Here is a 13,096-nt window from a genome sequence, read left to right as displayed (position 1 = left end):
CACCACACACACACACACCCCACACACACACACCACACACATACATATATACACCACACACACACACCCCACACACACACACATCATACATAACACACACACATACATACACCACACACACACATACATACACCACACACACATACACACACACCACACACACCACACACATACATACACCACACACACACATACATACACCACACACTACACACACACACACCACACACACACATACATACACCACACACACACACATACACCCCACACACACACCACACACACACATATATACACCACACACACACCCCACACACACACCACACACACCCCACACATACACACACACACACCCCGAGCACCAGCTCTGTGCCAGGCTCTGACCAAACCAAACATGTGCTGCCCATGGGCAGCTTGTAGCCTTGGGTGGGGGCAGGAGATGGATGAGTGACCGGACGGTGAGTGGGGGATCCAGGGGACCACAGCAGGAGAGACTCCCACAGCGAGGGCAGGTAGGGAGAGCTTCCTGGAGGAAGTGCCATCTCGGACCCGCGGTCAGCCAGGTGGAGGCAGGGAGGGGCGCTTCCATAGAGAGCACAGCGGGTAAGCAAATGCCTGGGTCTTGGGACACGAGAGGCCAGAGTAGGTCCACCCACGTTTTCTGGGAACAGCAAAGAGTTGTCAGCTCAGCCAGAACCCTGAATGTCCTTCAGTCCAAAGTCACGGTCAAGGCTGGTGTCCGAGTGAGCGAGTGTCCAGGCAGGGGGCGCCTGACTTTACCAGAGGGCTGCTACAGTGGGCACCCGGCCGTTCATGCTGGACCATCCCTGGGAGCCACGTGGTGCCCAAGGGAGGGCTGGGGTCTCAGAAGTGCGGGTGTGAGGTCCCCCATCCTCCCTGCCGTGTGGCCTTGGGCAGGCCTGGCTCCCCCTCTGAGCCAGCGTGATGACCTGCTTGAGGACCCCACGGTGCTGAGGATACACCGGCCCCCTCCTGCAGGCCCTGGTCTTGACTCAGAAAGTGGGTGGGTTTGGGACGGGGAGGGGGGTAAGGAGAACCGGCTTTGTGCTGCGGCGGGCTCCTCGCACAAGCTGGGGGAGTCGGGGGGAGCTGCGCTGGGCCTCCGTGCACTGTCCTCCCGGTGGGCGCCCTGGCCACTCAGGCGGCAAGGGCCTTGGCCTCTGAGGACCAGCTGACGAGGCAGAAAACAGTCACCAGCCCCACAGAACACAGAGCAACATGCCTGAGCAGCCTGAGAAAAACTGTGTTATTAGCAACAGCTCCCCGCTGAGTCCTGGCTCTGCAGGTGGAACAAGGGGGACCAGGCCTCACACTAAGCTCCCGGGGCTGCCTGGTGCAGGGACCGCGCCGGCGGGCGCCCGACGGCTGTGCCCGGGTCCCAGGCCTGAAGGGCGGCCCACAGAGCAGGGAGAGCTGACTGAGGAGGGTGGGGTGCAGGAGGGGGTGTCAGCTGGACGCAGGGGTGCCCTGAGGACCCGGGGCGGCGGGGAAGGCTGAAAGGGAAGCCAGGGACGGACCCACCAACCAAATGCACAGACAGCCCTGGGCCAACACATCCTTATCCCCAGGGGCCTGCCGCTCCTTCCTGGCTCTGACCCTCAGGTCAACCGAGCCAGCGGCAGGCAGGGCCCCCCACCTCCCCTCATGGTCTGTCGCCGGGCGGGCAGGCCCTGGCCGGGCCGGCGGGTATTAGCCCCCTGGGTCCAGACCCTCGCACTCCCCTCCGCCTCCTCTAGCTCCTTGCAGCCCCCTTGGGAGCTCTTGGCAGGTTGGTGCCCCCCGGCCTGGGGTGGGTGGGGGGCACCAGCTATGTGAGCAGGCCCTGCGTGAGCCTCAGCACGGCCTCGTAGGCCACGAACACCACCATGTTGACGGGGAAGGCACGGCAGCAGTTGAGCAGCAGCCCCTTGAAGAGCACGCGCGGCCCCTCCTCCCGCACGCTGGTCAGCACGCAGTGCAGGAGGCCCCGGTAGCGACAGCGGCCCCGGCCGTCCGCCTGCAGGCGCGCCTTGATCACGTCCATGGGCGTGGCCACGGCCCAGGCCAGCGCCCCCGCACAGCCACCGGCCACCAGCACGCCCGAGACATCTGCGGGGAGAGCGCATGGGCGCCTGGGTCAGAAGCCGCACGGGGGAGACTGGGCAGGGTGGGGGGGTCGGGCACCCAGGGCAGGGCCTCCTGGTCGTGAGGGTGCCCTGGGCTCTCGCCACCCACGTGACCTGTCCACCGCCACCCGGAGCAGGCCTGTCCTGACTCGTGCTGGGGGCCACGAGCATCCCCACCTGGGGGCCCTGGGGGCCAGCGCGGCCTCTCCCCGTCTCCTCTCCAGGCCCCAGTGCCAGCTGGGCTGATCACCCCCCTGCATACCCTAACCCTCACCGTCCCGGGCCCCAGGCCCCCTGCTCACCTGGCCTGCTATGGCCGGCAGGAGTCAGCCACTCACAGAGGATGGCGTACGAGAGGAAGTAGGTGGCGAAGGAGTGACCGTCCCGGAAGAGCAGGGCCGAGCTGCCCTTGTAGAGGCCACGCAGCCCCTCCTCCCGGGCCACCGTGGCCAGGCAGTGCAGCGGCCCGCGGTACTTGGGCCCGGCCGGCAGACCCGCGGGGGGCACGGGGCACGTGGGGGGCGTGGCCAAGGGCCCCGAGGCCGAGGGACGCCGCCGCTGCTGCGCCTGCGTCTGCGTCTGCAGGCGGACCTTGGCCACCTCGGTGGGCGAGGTCAGGAACACCTGGGGGAGGGGGGCACGGTGAGGAGACAGTGCCGCCCGCAAGACCCGGGGCTCCCTCAGCCTCCGCACATGAGCCCCGGGAAGCTCTGGGCTGGCCCACGGTGCCCTCAAAGGGTACGTGAGCCTCAGGAAGCTCTGGGCTGGCCCACGGGCCAAGGTGGGGCGGGTTCAAAGCCAGCTCTGCCCACCCAGCTGGAGCCAGCCCTTCCTTCAGCTGCGCATCCCCTGCTGGCAGAGCGCCCGTCACACAGTAGGCGTCGGGTCACTGTGACTCCAGCTCATGAAAGTACTCGGTCACATCATTCATCTGGTCATGACCAATGCTGCTAAAGCGCTCAGTCGTGTCCTGCTCTTGTGACCCCACGGACTGTAGCCTGCCCGGTTCCTCTGTCCATGGGATTTTCCAGGCAAGAATACTGGAGTGGGTTGCCATTTCCTCCTCCAGGGGATCTTCCTGACCCAGGGATCGACATATTAAAGTGTTATTTAACTAATGTTGAGAATAATGCAACACTTAATGTGAGCACTGACAATACTAACATATATTAATAACATAGGATTGTTTTACTCATACTATTGGCTGCCATCTCATGGGTGCTCCTACCAGTTAGCCCCCCGGGCTGGGGGCCTGACATGTGTGACCTCAGCACACCCCTTACAGATGAAGAGAGAAGCTCAGAGAGGCCCCCTAGCCTGCCCCACCGGTTACCGAGTCAGCTGTGTCCTCAGCCACAGTCCCCCAGCCTCCATCCACCTCTCCCCCCGCTGGGACCCCCGGACCCCCTCACCCCGCCCCTACTCACGCGGACGAGGCCGGAGGCAAACCCCGAGAGCGTGATGTCGGTCTTGGCGGGCTTGACGTCAGCGCTGCCGTAGCGGACCCGGCAGATGTGCGCGAGGCAGTGGCGGTAGGTGCCGAAGGACACGGAGGAGACCAGGGACACGGTGCACACGGGCAGTGAGAGGCCCCTGTAGAAGCCCCGCAGCTGGGGCAGGCGCAGAGGCCCCGAGGACCGAGTCAGGCCGGAGGAGCGGCTGCCCTTGGGGCCCCTGGAGCCAGGAGCTGGCTCCCACCTCTCACCCCCCGCCACGGGACCTCGGCAAGGCAGCCTCAGCTTCCTCAGCTGTACAATGGGGACTGTAACACCCCGGAAGCCAGGCCCGCCCGGGGCTGCTGTGAGGATAGAGGTGCTGAACTAGCAGCGTGGCCTCTGCTGTTTCCCTTTCGCGCCCCTCTGGTCGGCATCCATTCCCACGTTCACTTTGGCAAGTGTCCCTGAGACCCCTCCTCCGGATGGGGCTCTGAGCTGGACCCCTGATGACTCCACCCAGCATTCTTTGGAGGGGTTCCCCGCCTGGTGGGTCCTCCCCTGACCTTTGAAGTCCCCTGAAGCCCCTTCCAGATCCTCTCCTGGAGGCAGGACTTCACTCTGAGCGCCTCCTATGTGCCAGAACCCCAGCTCTCGTCCTCAGAGGAATCCGGGGGGGCTGGTACAGCTATTCCCGTTTGGAAGGTGTGAGAACTGAGGCTCGGAGAGGAGCTCAGGATTGTCAGGCAGGCTGCTGAGTGGCAGCCCCGGGGTCCACTCCCCTGTCCATGACCCGGGCCCCAGGCCTACCTGCTCCCGGTGATACGTGTCCCGGACACAGTCCCAGATGCCCGTGTACTTGGGCTCCGTCTGGATCCTGACCTGTGGGAGGAGTGGGCTTCAGGAAGGGGTGGCTCCAGGCCCGGGGCAAGGTCGGCAGGCCCCGGGGAAGGGCAAGAGCCAATTCCTGATGGTTGCAGCCATGCTGCGGGCAGAGCAGTGACAGTGACCCCATTCAAGGTGAGCGACCTGAGTCTCAGCAGGGAGAAGGGAGCGCTGACGGTCCTGAGTACCTGAGGGGAGGTGGGGGGTGGGGAGAGACAAGGTCTGCCCAGCAGGCTAGAGAGTTCTTCTGGCCATAGATGGGGACCTCAGCCCAGGCAGGGGTCTTGGGGTGGGTGGCAGAGGCCTGGCAATGACTGTACCTTCACCGTGTCCAGGGGGTAGCCCACAGCAACACCGCAGACACCTGTCAGAAAACCAGGGGAGCTGGTGAGGAGAGCAGGAGCCCAAGCCGTCTCAGCAAAGGAGGGGGGCCCTGACCACGCGCTTCTTGTCCACACCACGTCTCAACAGAGGGGGAGCGCGACCGCCATTTTACAGATGAGGAAACTGAGGCTTAGAGAGGTAACGTGATGTCAGCCAGGCTGCCAGTGGTCTCTACTTCCGAGTCTTGGCCCCCTGGACCCTCCTTCTGAGAGGCAGGGGTGCTCCACGGCCTCCCCTCCGGCATCACGTTTCAGAAGAACTGGTCCATTTGCTGGGCCCTGTCTGCTAGCCAGGCCGAGCCCATGCTCAGGCCTCAGTCTGTGAAGGGTCTGTCTGCAGGCCAGGAGGCTGCCGCGCCTCGCAGCTGCGGGGGGGGACGGAGGGGGCACAGCCGGGGCGGAGAAAGCCCGGGGCAGCAGGCCTCCGAGGGGGATTGCTGGAAGCACAAGTTTCCGTGAAACAGAGCAGAACTCGGGGCTTCCCGGACCAGGGCCCTCTGCCTCCTGCCGAGAGGACAGGTGCCGCCTTCTTTCCCTTTCTCCTTTCCTAACACCGGGGTCTCAAGCTCCAAGCCCCTGGCTCTGCCACACGGAAGACAGAGAGCAGGCAGGTCCCTGGGGTTTCATCCCAAGAGTGGGGGGCTCGGTGAGGGTCACCTGAAAACAGCAAGGTATGCGGGGGCCGTGCCTATCTATTATGTAGCCCAAGACTCAGTAAATTTGCATGAACGAAATAATAAAGTGAATGAATGCACAGGTGAAAGAACAAAAAGAGTGAAGCCAAAAAATGACTCACTGACTTGAGAATTACTTTCCTCAACCCTTACATACGGGCTTCCCAGGTGGCTCAGAATTTGGCCTGCAATGCAGGAGACGTGGCAGGAACCACGGGTTCAGTCCTTGGGTTGGAAAGGTCCCGTGGGGAAGAGAAAATGGCAACCCACTCCAGTATTCTTGCCTGGGAAATCCCACGGACAGAGGGAGCCTGGCGGGCTACAGTCCATGGGGTTGCAGAGTCAGACACGACTGAACGACTAAGCACGCACGCAGGCGCAACCCATACATATACCACACCAAACTCCTACTCATGCATCAAAACCCTGCCACACCATCGCCTCCTCTCTGGAGGCTTCCCTGACTCCCATACGCTGGGCTGCCCCTGTGGCAGGAAACACGCTGGTCACATGGCCATCACAGGGCTTTGCTGCTATCCAGAACGAGGGTTCCTCAAGGAAAAGGCCCAGGTCTGCCTCCCCGTGTCCCAGTGCCAGGTGCAGAGAGCAGGAGCTCTTTCCACCCAAGCCTTCCCGGGGCCCTGGCAGGAAGACGCGGGACTCGGGAGCCCTTCCTGCTGTGAGATCCCGGGCAGGTCAAGCCCCAGCTGCTTAGGGGGCTGACGTCCAGGGGAGCCTCAGGCCCGGCCCCCAGCGGGGACCTCAGACAGCCCACTGGTAAGGCCAGGGCCCGGGTCATTCCCATCTCAGCACTGCTCCCCCCTTCTGAACAGAACACCCCACGCTATTCCTAGAAGTATTGATGAGCAGCCCCTGCCGTTTCACAAGAGGACAGAGGTCGAGGGCACCTCACCCAAAATAGCCGGTGCAAGCCGAGCTGGGAGGAGCAGAGCCCCTGCCTGGATCTGGCTTTCACAACAGCCTTCTCTCCGGGGGTGAGAATGGGCTGGAGGCCCAGCCAGGTGGGGGCGGGCCCACGGGTGCACACAGCCAGGGAGCCAATGGGGGTGCCAGGCTCATCCGGGACCCTCCCCCACCACGCTGCTGCCCTTACAGTCAGCCGGGTAGGTCCCCACCATCCACCCTCTCCTGGAGCCTCTCGTCCCATCCTTCTCCATGCGTATGATTCCCAGCCTCCCCCTGGCCAGGCGGAGAGACCACCCACCCTCTGCACCCCCACCGCTGCCCGCCCCTCAGCCTCCAGGCCGAGCCCCTGGAGCAGAGTTGCCCCCACCCAGCTCCTCCTGGGCTCTGGGCCACCTGCCCCGTCGTCTCCAGGGAAACCTCCTCTCTCCTCCCAGAACCCGTGGCACCCCCGCCAGGCACCAGCCACTTCCTAGAGGCCTCAAACCTCACTGCTTCCCCGGGCAGAGCGCCCCTTCCAGCCCCCCCACCCCACCCTGGTTCCCCCGGGAGCAACAGCCCCCCCTGAGGCCCCACGGTGCCCACTCTGACCTCCGACAGCTCCAGCAACAAAATCCATGGACAGCGCGGGTGGCGGGGAAGGCGCAGGGGTCAGGCTGCCTGAGAGGTCTGTCTGGTGCCACCACCAGGGTGGCGTCCGAAGCTCCCCGCGGGCTCCTCGCAGACCTTAAATACCCGCGGTGGGGGCAGGGGCAGGAAGCGGAGCCTGCTGACCAGTGGCCCCAGAGGCAGAGGCTGTGCCAGGCCGTAGGCGGGTCAATGCCCACCTGGACTCCCTCCCACCTACTCCAAAGGACCCTTGTCCCAGTGCCCTCGGGATCCAGGTGTCGGGAAGTGTGTGAGAGGCCACGGGTGACGTCAGATTCAGAAAGCAGGATCACCGTGCCCACCACCTACAGGCCGGGGTTTCAGACCAGCCCCTGGGGAGGCTGTGACGCCCCCCTCATCTCTCCAAACCCAAGCTCAGCCCTTATCCATCCCTGGGCCTCCCTGACTCCCCTGGAGTTGCTCCTGCCTGGGTAACCGTCAATGCTCCCTCACTTATTCATTCAACAAACAATCTCTGAGTTGAGACTGCGTTCAGGCAGCCCAGTCCCATCCCCAGGGAGCTCCAGCTAGCAGGGAGGGCGTGGGGGCAATGGGCCACCAAGGACAAAGCCTCAGGGAGGCGGGCCAGGGCCTCCTGTGAGCAGCCCAGCCACAGGCCAAGGTCTCCTCCTCGTCCTTCGTACCACCCTGGGCGCCACTCCCTTGCTGCTTCCACATCCGTCTCTGTGTGCCCAGGGCTCCAGCCAGATCCAACTCTGAGTCCCCAGCACCCAGCTCGGACCCAGCTCTGAGCATGGCTTGCTGAGCGAGGGGACCAGGGGCCAGGGCTCCCGACCTCGCCACTAATCAAATCAGGGTGCTCCTAAAGGGGAAGTCACTCCAATAAGAGGCTGGTCACTGGGAACCATTGTAAAGGATGGTGACCTCTCCCTGGCCGTGCCCCCCATTTTAGTTAACCAAGCCCTCCTCCTTCACCATCTCAGGGCATCCTTGTCACAGCCCCAGGAGGAGGCAGGGCTGATAGTCCCATTTTACAGATGGAGCCACTGAGGCCCAGAAAAAGGACTCATCCAGGGCCATGCAGGCAGCAGGGCAGGATTTGGTCACCGGATACTTACCCAACCAGCCCCTCTCTGATGCCGCGGGCCAGGCCCTGAGACCCATGGGCCCTGCCCTGATGACTCACCCCCCATGTGACACCGGAACGCAGCCCTTCATGGACACTGAAGTCCAGGGAAGCTGTGCACTTGCCCAGGGTCACACACAGTGCGTGATCTGCCAACCAGGACGCTGGCAGGACTGGGAGAGGTGCTGACACGGCAGCGCCTGGGCAGCCCCCTCCAGGCAGTCCTGGGGTCGTGTATCCCCCTGCTTCCTGGCCCCTGACTGGGGGACCACAGGCTGACCTTGACCAGGTCGTGCTGACAGACGGGGAGCCCCGCCTCCTGCTCAGCTGTTTGTGGGACGGGTGGGGGACACAGGCTGGCAGCGTCCACTGCCACGACAGAGGACAAAGGGCAAGAGGCAGGCAGTCCAAGGCCAGTCCTGAGGCCCACCTTGACCTTTAGAGAGATGTAGGCCAGCGTCCGGTTAGGAGCCAGGCCGCCCAGCCCCGAGACCTCGGGCAAGCCCTCGACTTTCCCCTACCTCCGTCTCTGCCTCCACGAGAGGAGGACGGCACCTGTGTCGCGTCGGGGACCACTTGGGGCACGCTCCGGGTGTGTCCCTGCAGGAGTGGCCGGCCAAACATGCAGGTTGCCTTAGTAGGAGCGCAGGTTCTGGAAGGAGGGAGGGGACAGGCCTGTACTGAGCAGGCCACGTCCAGCTGGGGTGCTACACTGTGGAGGCCAGTCCTTAGGACAGTGAGGGAACTTGAGGCATGCGGTCTAACTGAAGAAATGGAGTGGTCAAGTTCCATGTTTCCTGCAGAGTCGGCCCCGGACACCCAAGCCAGAGCCAGGAACCACCCTGGATGCCTTTCCCCCTGCACCCCGCATCCTGTGAGGCACCCACTCCTGAGGGCAACCCCGTGACGATCACATTCAGATCCACTCACTCCCTCTACCCATCTGCACAGCCCCCAACCACTTGGTCTCCCAACAGCCCACCCTGCCCATGCCCCCCACCCACGCCCCCACCCACGCCCCCAGACTTGCCCCCCACCATGCCCCCAACCATGCCTCCAGCCACTTGGTCTCCCAACAGCCCACCCTGCCCATGCTCCCCCAACCATCCCCCCAACCATGCTCCCCATCACGCCCCCACTCATGCCCCCAACCATGCTCCCAACCATCCTCCCAACCATGTCCCCAAACATGCCCCCCAACCACACCCCACCCATCCCCTCAACCATGCCCCCAACCATCCCCCCAACCATCCCCCCAACCATGTCCCCAAACATGCCGCCCAACCACACCCCAACCATCCCCCCAACCATCCCCCCAACCATCCCAATCATGTCCCCAAACATGCCCCCCAACCACACCCCAACCATCCCCCCAACCATGTCCCCAACCATCCCCCCAACCATCCCCCCAACCATGCCCCCACCCATACCCTCGCCCATACCTCCCACCCACGCAAGAAACACTTCATGACTACTGCATGCCACATCCTAGGCACCGGGCCACTTCAATAAACACAGCAGTAAACACAGGCAAAAGTCCCTTCCCTGTGGCTCTTATGATCCAGGGGAGGAGACAGACAACCAATACAAAAAATAATCTAAATAATGAGTCTGCCAGAGAGCAGCCTGTGCCAATGAGAGTCGGAGCAGGGAGGGTTGGGATCGAGGGTGTGAGGGCCGCCCTGGAGGAGGCACTGAGACAAGCGTGTTTTCTCGGTCACTGTCGCCAAGTTTCACGCGCCCTTTGCCTCCTGAACAAACATACCCAGACTACCCTTTGCCGCAGCAGAAACAGAAAACATGCCGCCTCACTGCGGAGGCTTCCCTGTGCAGGTCTGAACACGTCCCCTGCCAGCTCCGAGCTGCTGGCAGGCAGGGCCGTGCTGGATCTGTCTCTGAACCCACAGTGCCGGCCTGCGGTGGGCACCCTGGGGAGAGTGGATGAATAAATGCCTGAAAAAAGTGAGTGATGGGTGGATGGATGGACAGATGGTCAGAAGGACTGACAGACGGAAGGACAGACAGATGGATGGAAACGTAGGTGGATGGGTGGGTGGGTAGATGCTGGATGATGGTTGGACAGACAGGTGGATGAACCTGGGGCAGAGTCATCTGTTCGCACCTGACCCAGGACACGGCAAGGAAGCCCCCTGATGGCAGGTGGCCAGGGGTTTGGGTTCAGGAGGGGGACTGTGGCTCAGCCCCCTCCAGGTTTGGGGGAGACAATGGCACCCCCCACACGGTTTGGGGGAGACAACGGGCGGCCGTCTCACCCTGGATTTGGCTCCTGGCTCCACCCCTCCCAGCTGTGTGACCTTGGGTCAGTGGTGCGACCTTTCTGAGTCTTGCGTGCGTGGCAGGAGCCAGAGCCCAGGGCACCCGCTGGGGCCACCCCGAAGGGTCACTGTTCCAAGCAACAAGATCGGCTTTAGGCTTCCTCCAACAGCGGGGCTTCACCCCGCGCGGCCCCGGGAGGCCCAAGGGAGGAATTCCGAGCCATCCTGTAGGGGGAGACAGACACGGCGCAGACACCAGGGGCCCCGGGACGAGGGGAAGGGGGCTGCAGGCCGAGGTGCCGCGGAGGAACCTGGTACCCTAAAAGGCGTGCTTACACTTTATAACAAGGGGGAAACTTCAAGTTCCTCACAAGACATCCAGACCAAAGAGACGCAGCGGCATCGAGGCGAAGGCCCCGCCTCCCGGCAGGACGCAGGCAGACACCTCTTTTTTTACTATTTTGCGACTTGCTGCCTTTCCTTTTCAACTCGTCTGGGACGCCGTGCACCTGGGGACTCACTCCTCTGCGTGTCCACAGTGCCCGTGGGGTGGACCGGTAGGCTGAGCCAGGCTGCCTGGGCGCGGCCCTCCCCGAGGGTCTTTCTCTGCAAGGCCCCCCGGGGGCCTCAGCGTCCGTCCTTGTCTGTGAGATGGCAGCTCTGTTGCCGTCTGCCCGGAAGGCTCTGGGAGGATTAAAGGGTCAGCAGGCCCTAGGCTCCTGGAGCCAAACCTGGAGCTCTGAGTATCACCGTTATGGGATTTCCCGGGAGGCCCAGGGGTTAAGACTCCCTCCGCAGGGTGGGTACAGGTTCAATCCCTGCTCGGGGAATGAACATCCCACAAGCTGCATGGCGCAACGGAAATAAAGGAATAAATATCACTGTTACGATGTAACTTGCGGGTGATGTCAAGGACAGGCAAATGGAATACACCTGTACGAAGCAGAAAGTGTTTCAATGGGTACGTTCTCAGAGGGGAGTTCGCTGGGTCAAACACCCCTGAACGACTTACATTTATTTTTTGGGGGGGCGGGGGGCCAGCAGGCTGGCCTGGGTCTTTGCTGTCGAGCCCAGGCTTTCTCTAGTTGCGCCCTGGTGGGGGCTACTCTCTCTGTGGTGTGAAGTCTTCCCATTGCGGTGGCTCCTCTTATTGCAGGGCACCGGCCCCGTAGGTGTGGCTCACGGGCTTAGCTGCCCCGCGGCACGTGGGATCTTCCTGGACCAGGAACCTAACTCGTGTCCCCTGCATTGGCAGGCAGACTCTTAACCACTAGACCACCAGGGAAATCCACCTGACCTATTTTTACCTATTTTAACTATTTTTACCTTTGCCATTTTGGCAGGATTTGGAAGGGTAGGGATGGGGGCAGTGGGACTTCCAGGCAATGAGTCCAGAGTGGGCGCTGGGACACTGAGCCAGCTCCAGAGATGGGCATTTCCAGAAAATGGGGCTCCTTGGCAAGACTTGGGTGAGTTCAGGAGATTCCTGAGTCTTCCTGGCTCACTCTGTGACACTCTAAGCCTCCGTGTCTTCATCTGTAAAATGGGACAGGAGACGAATTTGTATGCTCAGGGGCTTGGTGCCTCCACGCTCTGCCTGCATCCCACGACGCCCCCCTGGGTGCTGCAGACCACACAGCCACAGGCGGGAGCTGAGGCTCACCCACCTTCGGGTGGGGGAGCATCTCTAGGGGGTGACTGGTTTGCAGGGTGGGTGACCCCCCACCTGAGACCTCCCAGACACTCTGGCCTCCCTCTGACATCCTGAGGGGTTAGGGCCCTGGCTCCCAGGGTCTCAAAGCATACGATAGGGCATGCCCAGCCTGTGCCTCCACTGAGGCAACGGGGCCAGCAGGAAGGGCTGCCCCCAGCTCCCCCGCTCCATGCCCCCCAGCAGCGGTGTCTTCACGTCTGAGCTCAGCACAGAGTTCCAGGCCCCTGGAGCCACCCCTGTGTTACAGACAAGGACGTCGTGGGCCAGAGAGCAACAGTGACAATTAGGGGAAGACTGGAATTTCAGCCCGCTGCCACGGGGGGCACTGATTAATGTGACCCCGAGACTCAGTTTTCCTATCTGCAAACAAGGACGACAGCCACCTGAGGCAGGGCTAACGCAGGTAAGGACTTTGAAGGCTCCCCGGCTCCGGTCATCAGACGGAGCAGAAGTGACCCTGGGAGTGCCAGCCAGCAGCCTCAGGCCTGGGCCAGCGGTCAGGTGCCTGCAGCCCTGCCCTGTCCCCGCCCACTCCCTGGCCCATCTTTTCAGTTCCCAGACGCCCAAGCCGTAGCCTAAGCCCTTCCGGTCACTTTGGGCAGCCCCTCCTGTTTTCCAGGCCCCTGTGACCCCTTCAGGGATGTACAGGAGGCATCCCTGGGGCCCACTGGCTGGGAGGTTCTCTCCAGGACAAGGTAACCTGACACCACCGAGACCCAAGGCCCTGGAGGGTTGGATTGAGGAATGAGGCTCTCGTCAAGGCAGGGCCTGAGGCCTATCGGATCTGCAGATCTGGGAAGGGAAGCTACTGACAGCTGTCAATAATTCATTCCTTCATTCCAGGGCATACCTTCTCGTGCAAAGCCCACGCTGGGTGCGGGGATCCAACAATGATTCAGAGGCTTGCCTGGCCTCCCTGCAGCCCTGGCCTGGCTGGGGAGTACAT

The 13,096-nt window shown here is 62.6% G+C and overlaps 1 protein-coding gene across 2 annotated transcripts; it reads right to left on the bottom strand.

Moving 5' to 3' along the window:
• Positions 1 to 1,244: 1,244 nt before the first annotated feature.
• On the bottom strand, positions 1,245 to 8,963 carry SLC25A47 (solute carrier family 25 member 47). Of its 2 annotated transcripts, none has more exons than XM_043434594.1 (6): positions 8,682 to 8,963; positions 4,765 to 4,808; positions 4,370 to 4,441; positions 3,554 to 3,736; positions 2,429 to 2,750; positions 1,245 to 2,109 (listed from the first exon to the last, which is right to left on the bottom strand). In XM_043434594.1, the coding sequence occupies exons 1-6, from the start codon at positions 8,950 to 8,952 to the stop codon at positions 1,829 to 1,831; spliced, it is 1,173 nt and encodes a 390-aa protein (XP_043290529.1). In that variant the 5' UTR covers positions 8,953 to 8,963; the 3' UTR covers positions 1,245 to 1,828. The 2 variants fall into 2 exon arrangements, with proteins under 2 accessions (XP_043290529.1, XP_043290530.1); XM_043434595.1 differs by lacking the exon at positions 8,682 to 8,963 and adding an exon at positions 7,017 to 7,133.
• Between the last annotated feature and the right edge of the window lie 4,133 nt (positions 8,964 to 13,096).

Source organism: Cervus canadensis, chromosome 17, assembly GCF_019320065.1.
Source record: "Cervus canadensis isolate Bull #8, Minnesota chromosome 17, ASM1932006v1, whole genome shotgun sequence".
Classification (NCBI taxonomy): Eukaryota; Metazoa; Chordata; class Mammalia; order Artiodactyla; family Cervidae; genus Cervus; species Cervus canadensis.
The sequence above is the reverse complement of the archived record's forward strand: the minus strand, read 5'-3'. Positions and strand labels throughout refer to the sequence as shown.

Coding starts and splice junctions, on each gene's coding strand:
- SLC25A47 (XM_043434594.1), bottom strand. CDS start 8,952: ATGGAACTTGACCACTCCATTTCTTCAGTTAGACCGCATGCCTCAAGT. Junction 3,737..4,369: donor ACACGTATCACCGGGAGCAG/GTAGGCCTGGGG, acceptor CGCCTGCCCCAG/CTGCGGGGCTTCTACAGGGG. Junction 2,751..3,553: donor TTGCCTCCGGCCTCGTCCGC/GTGAGTAGGGGC, acceptor CCCCTCCCCCAG/GTGTTCCTGACCTCGCCCAC.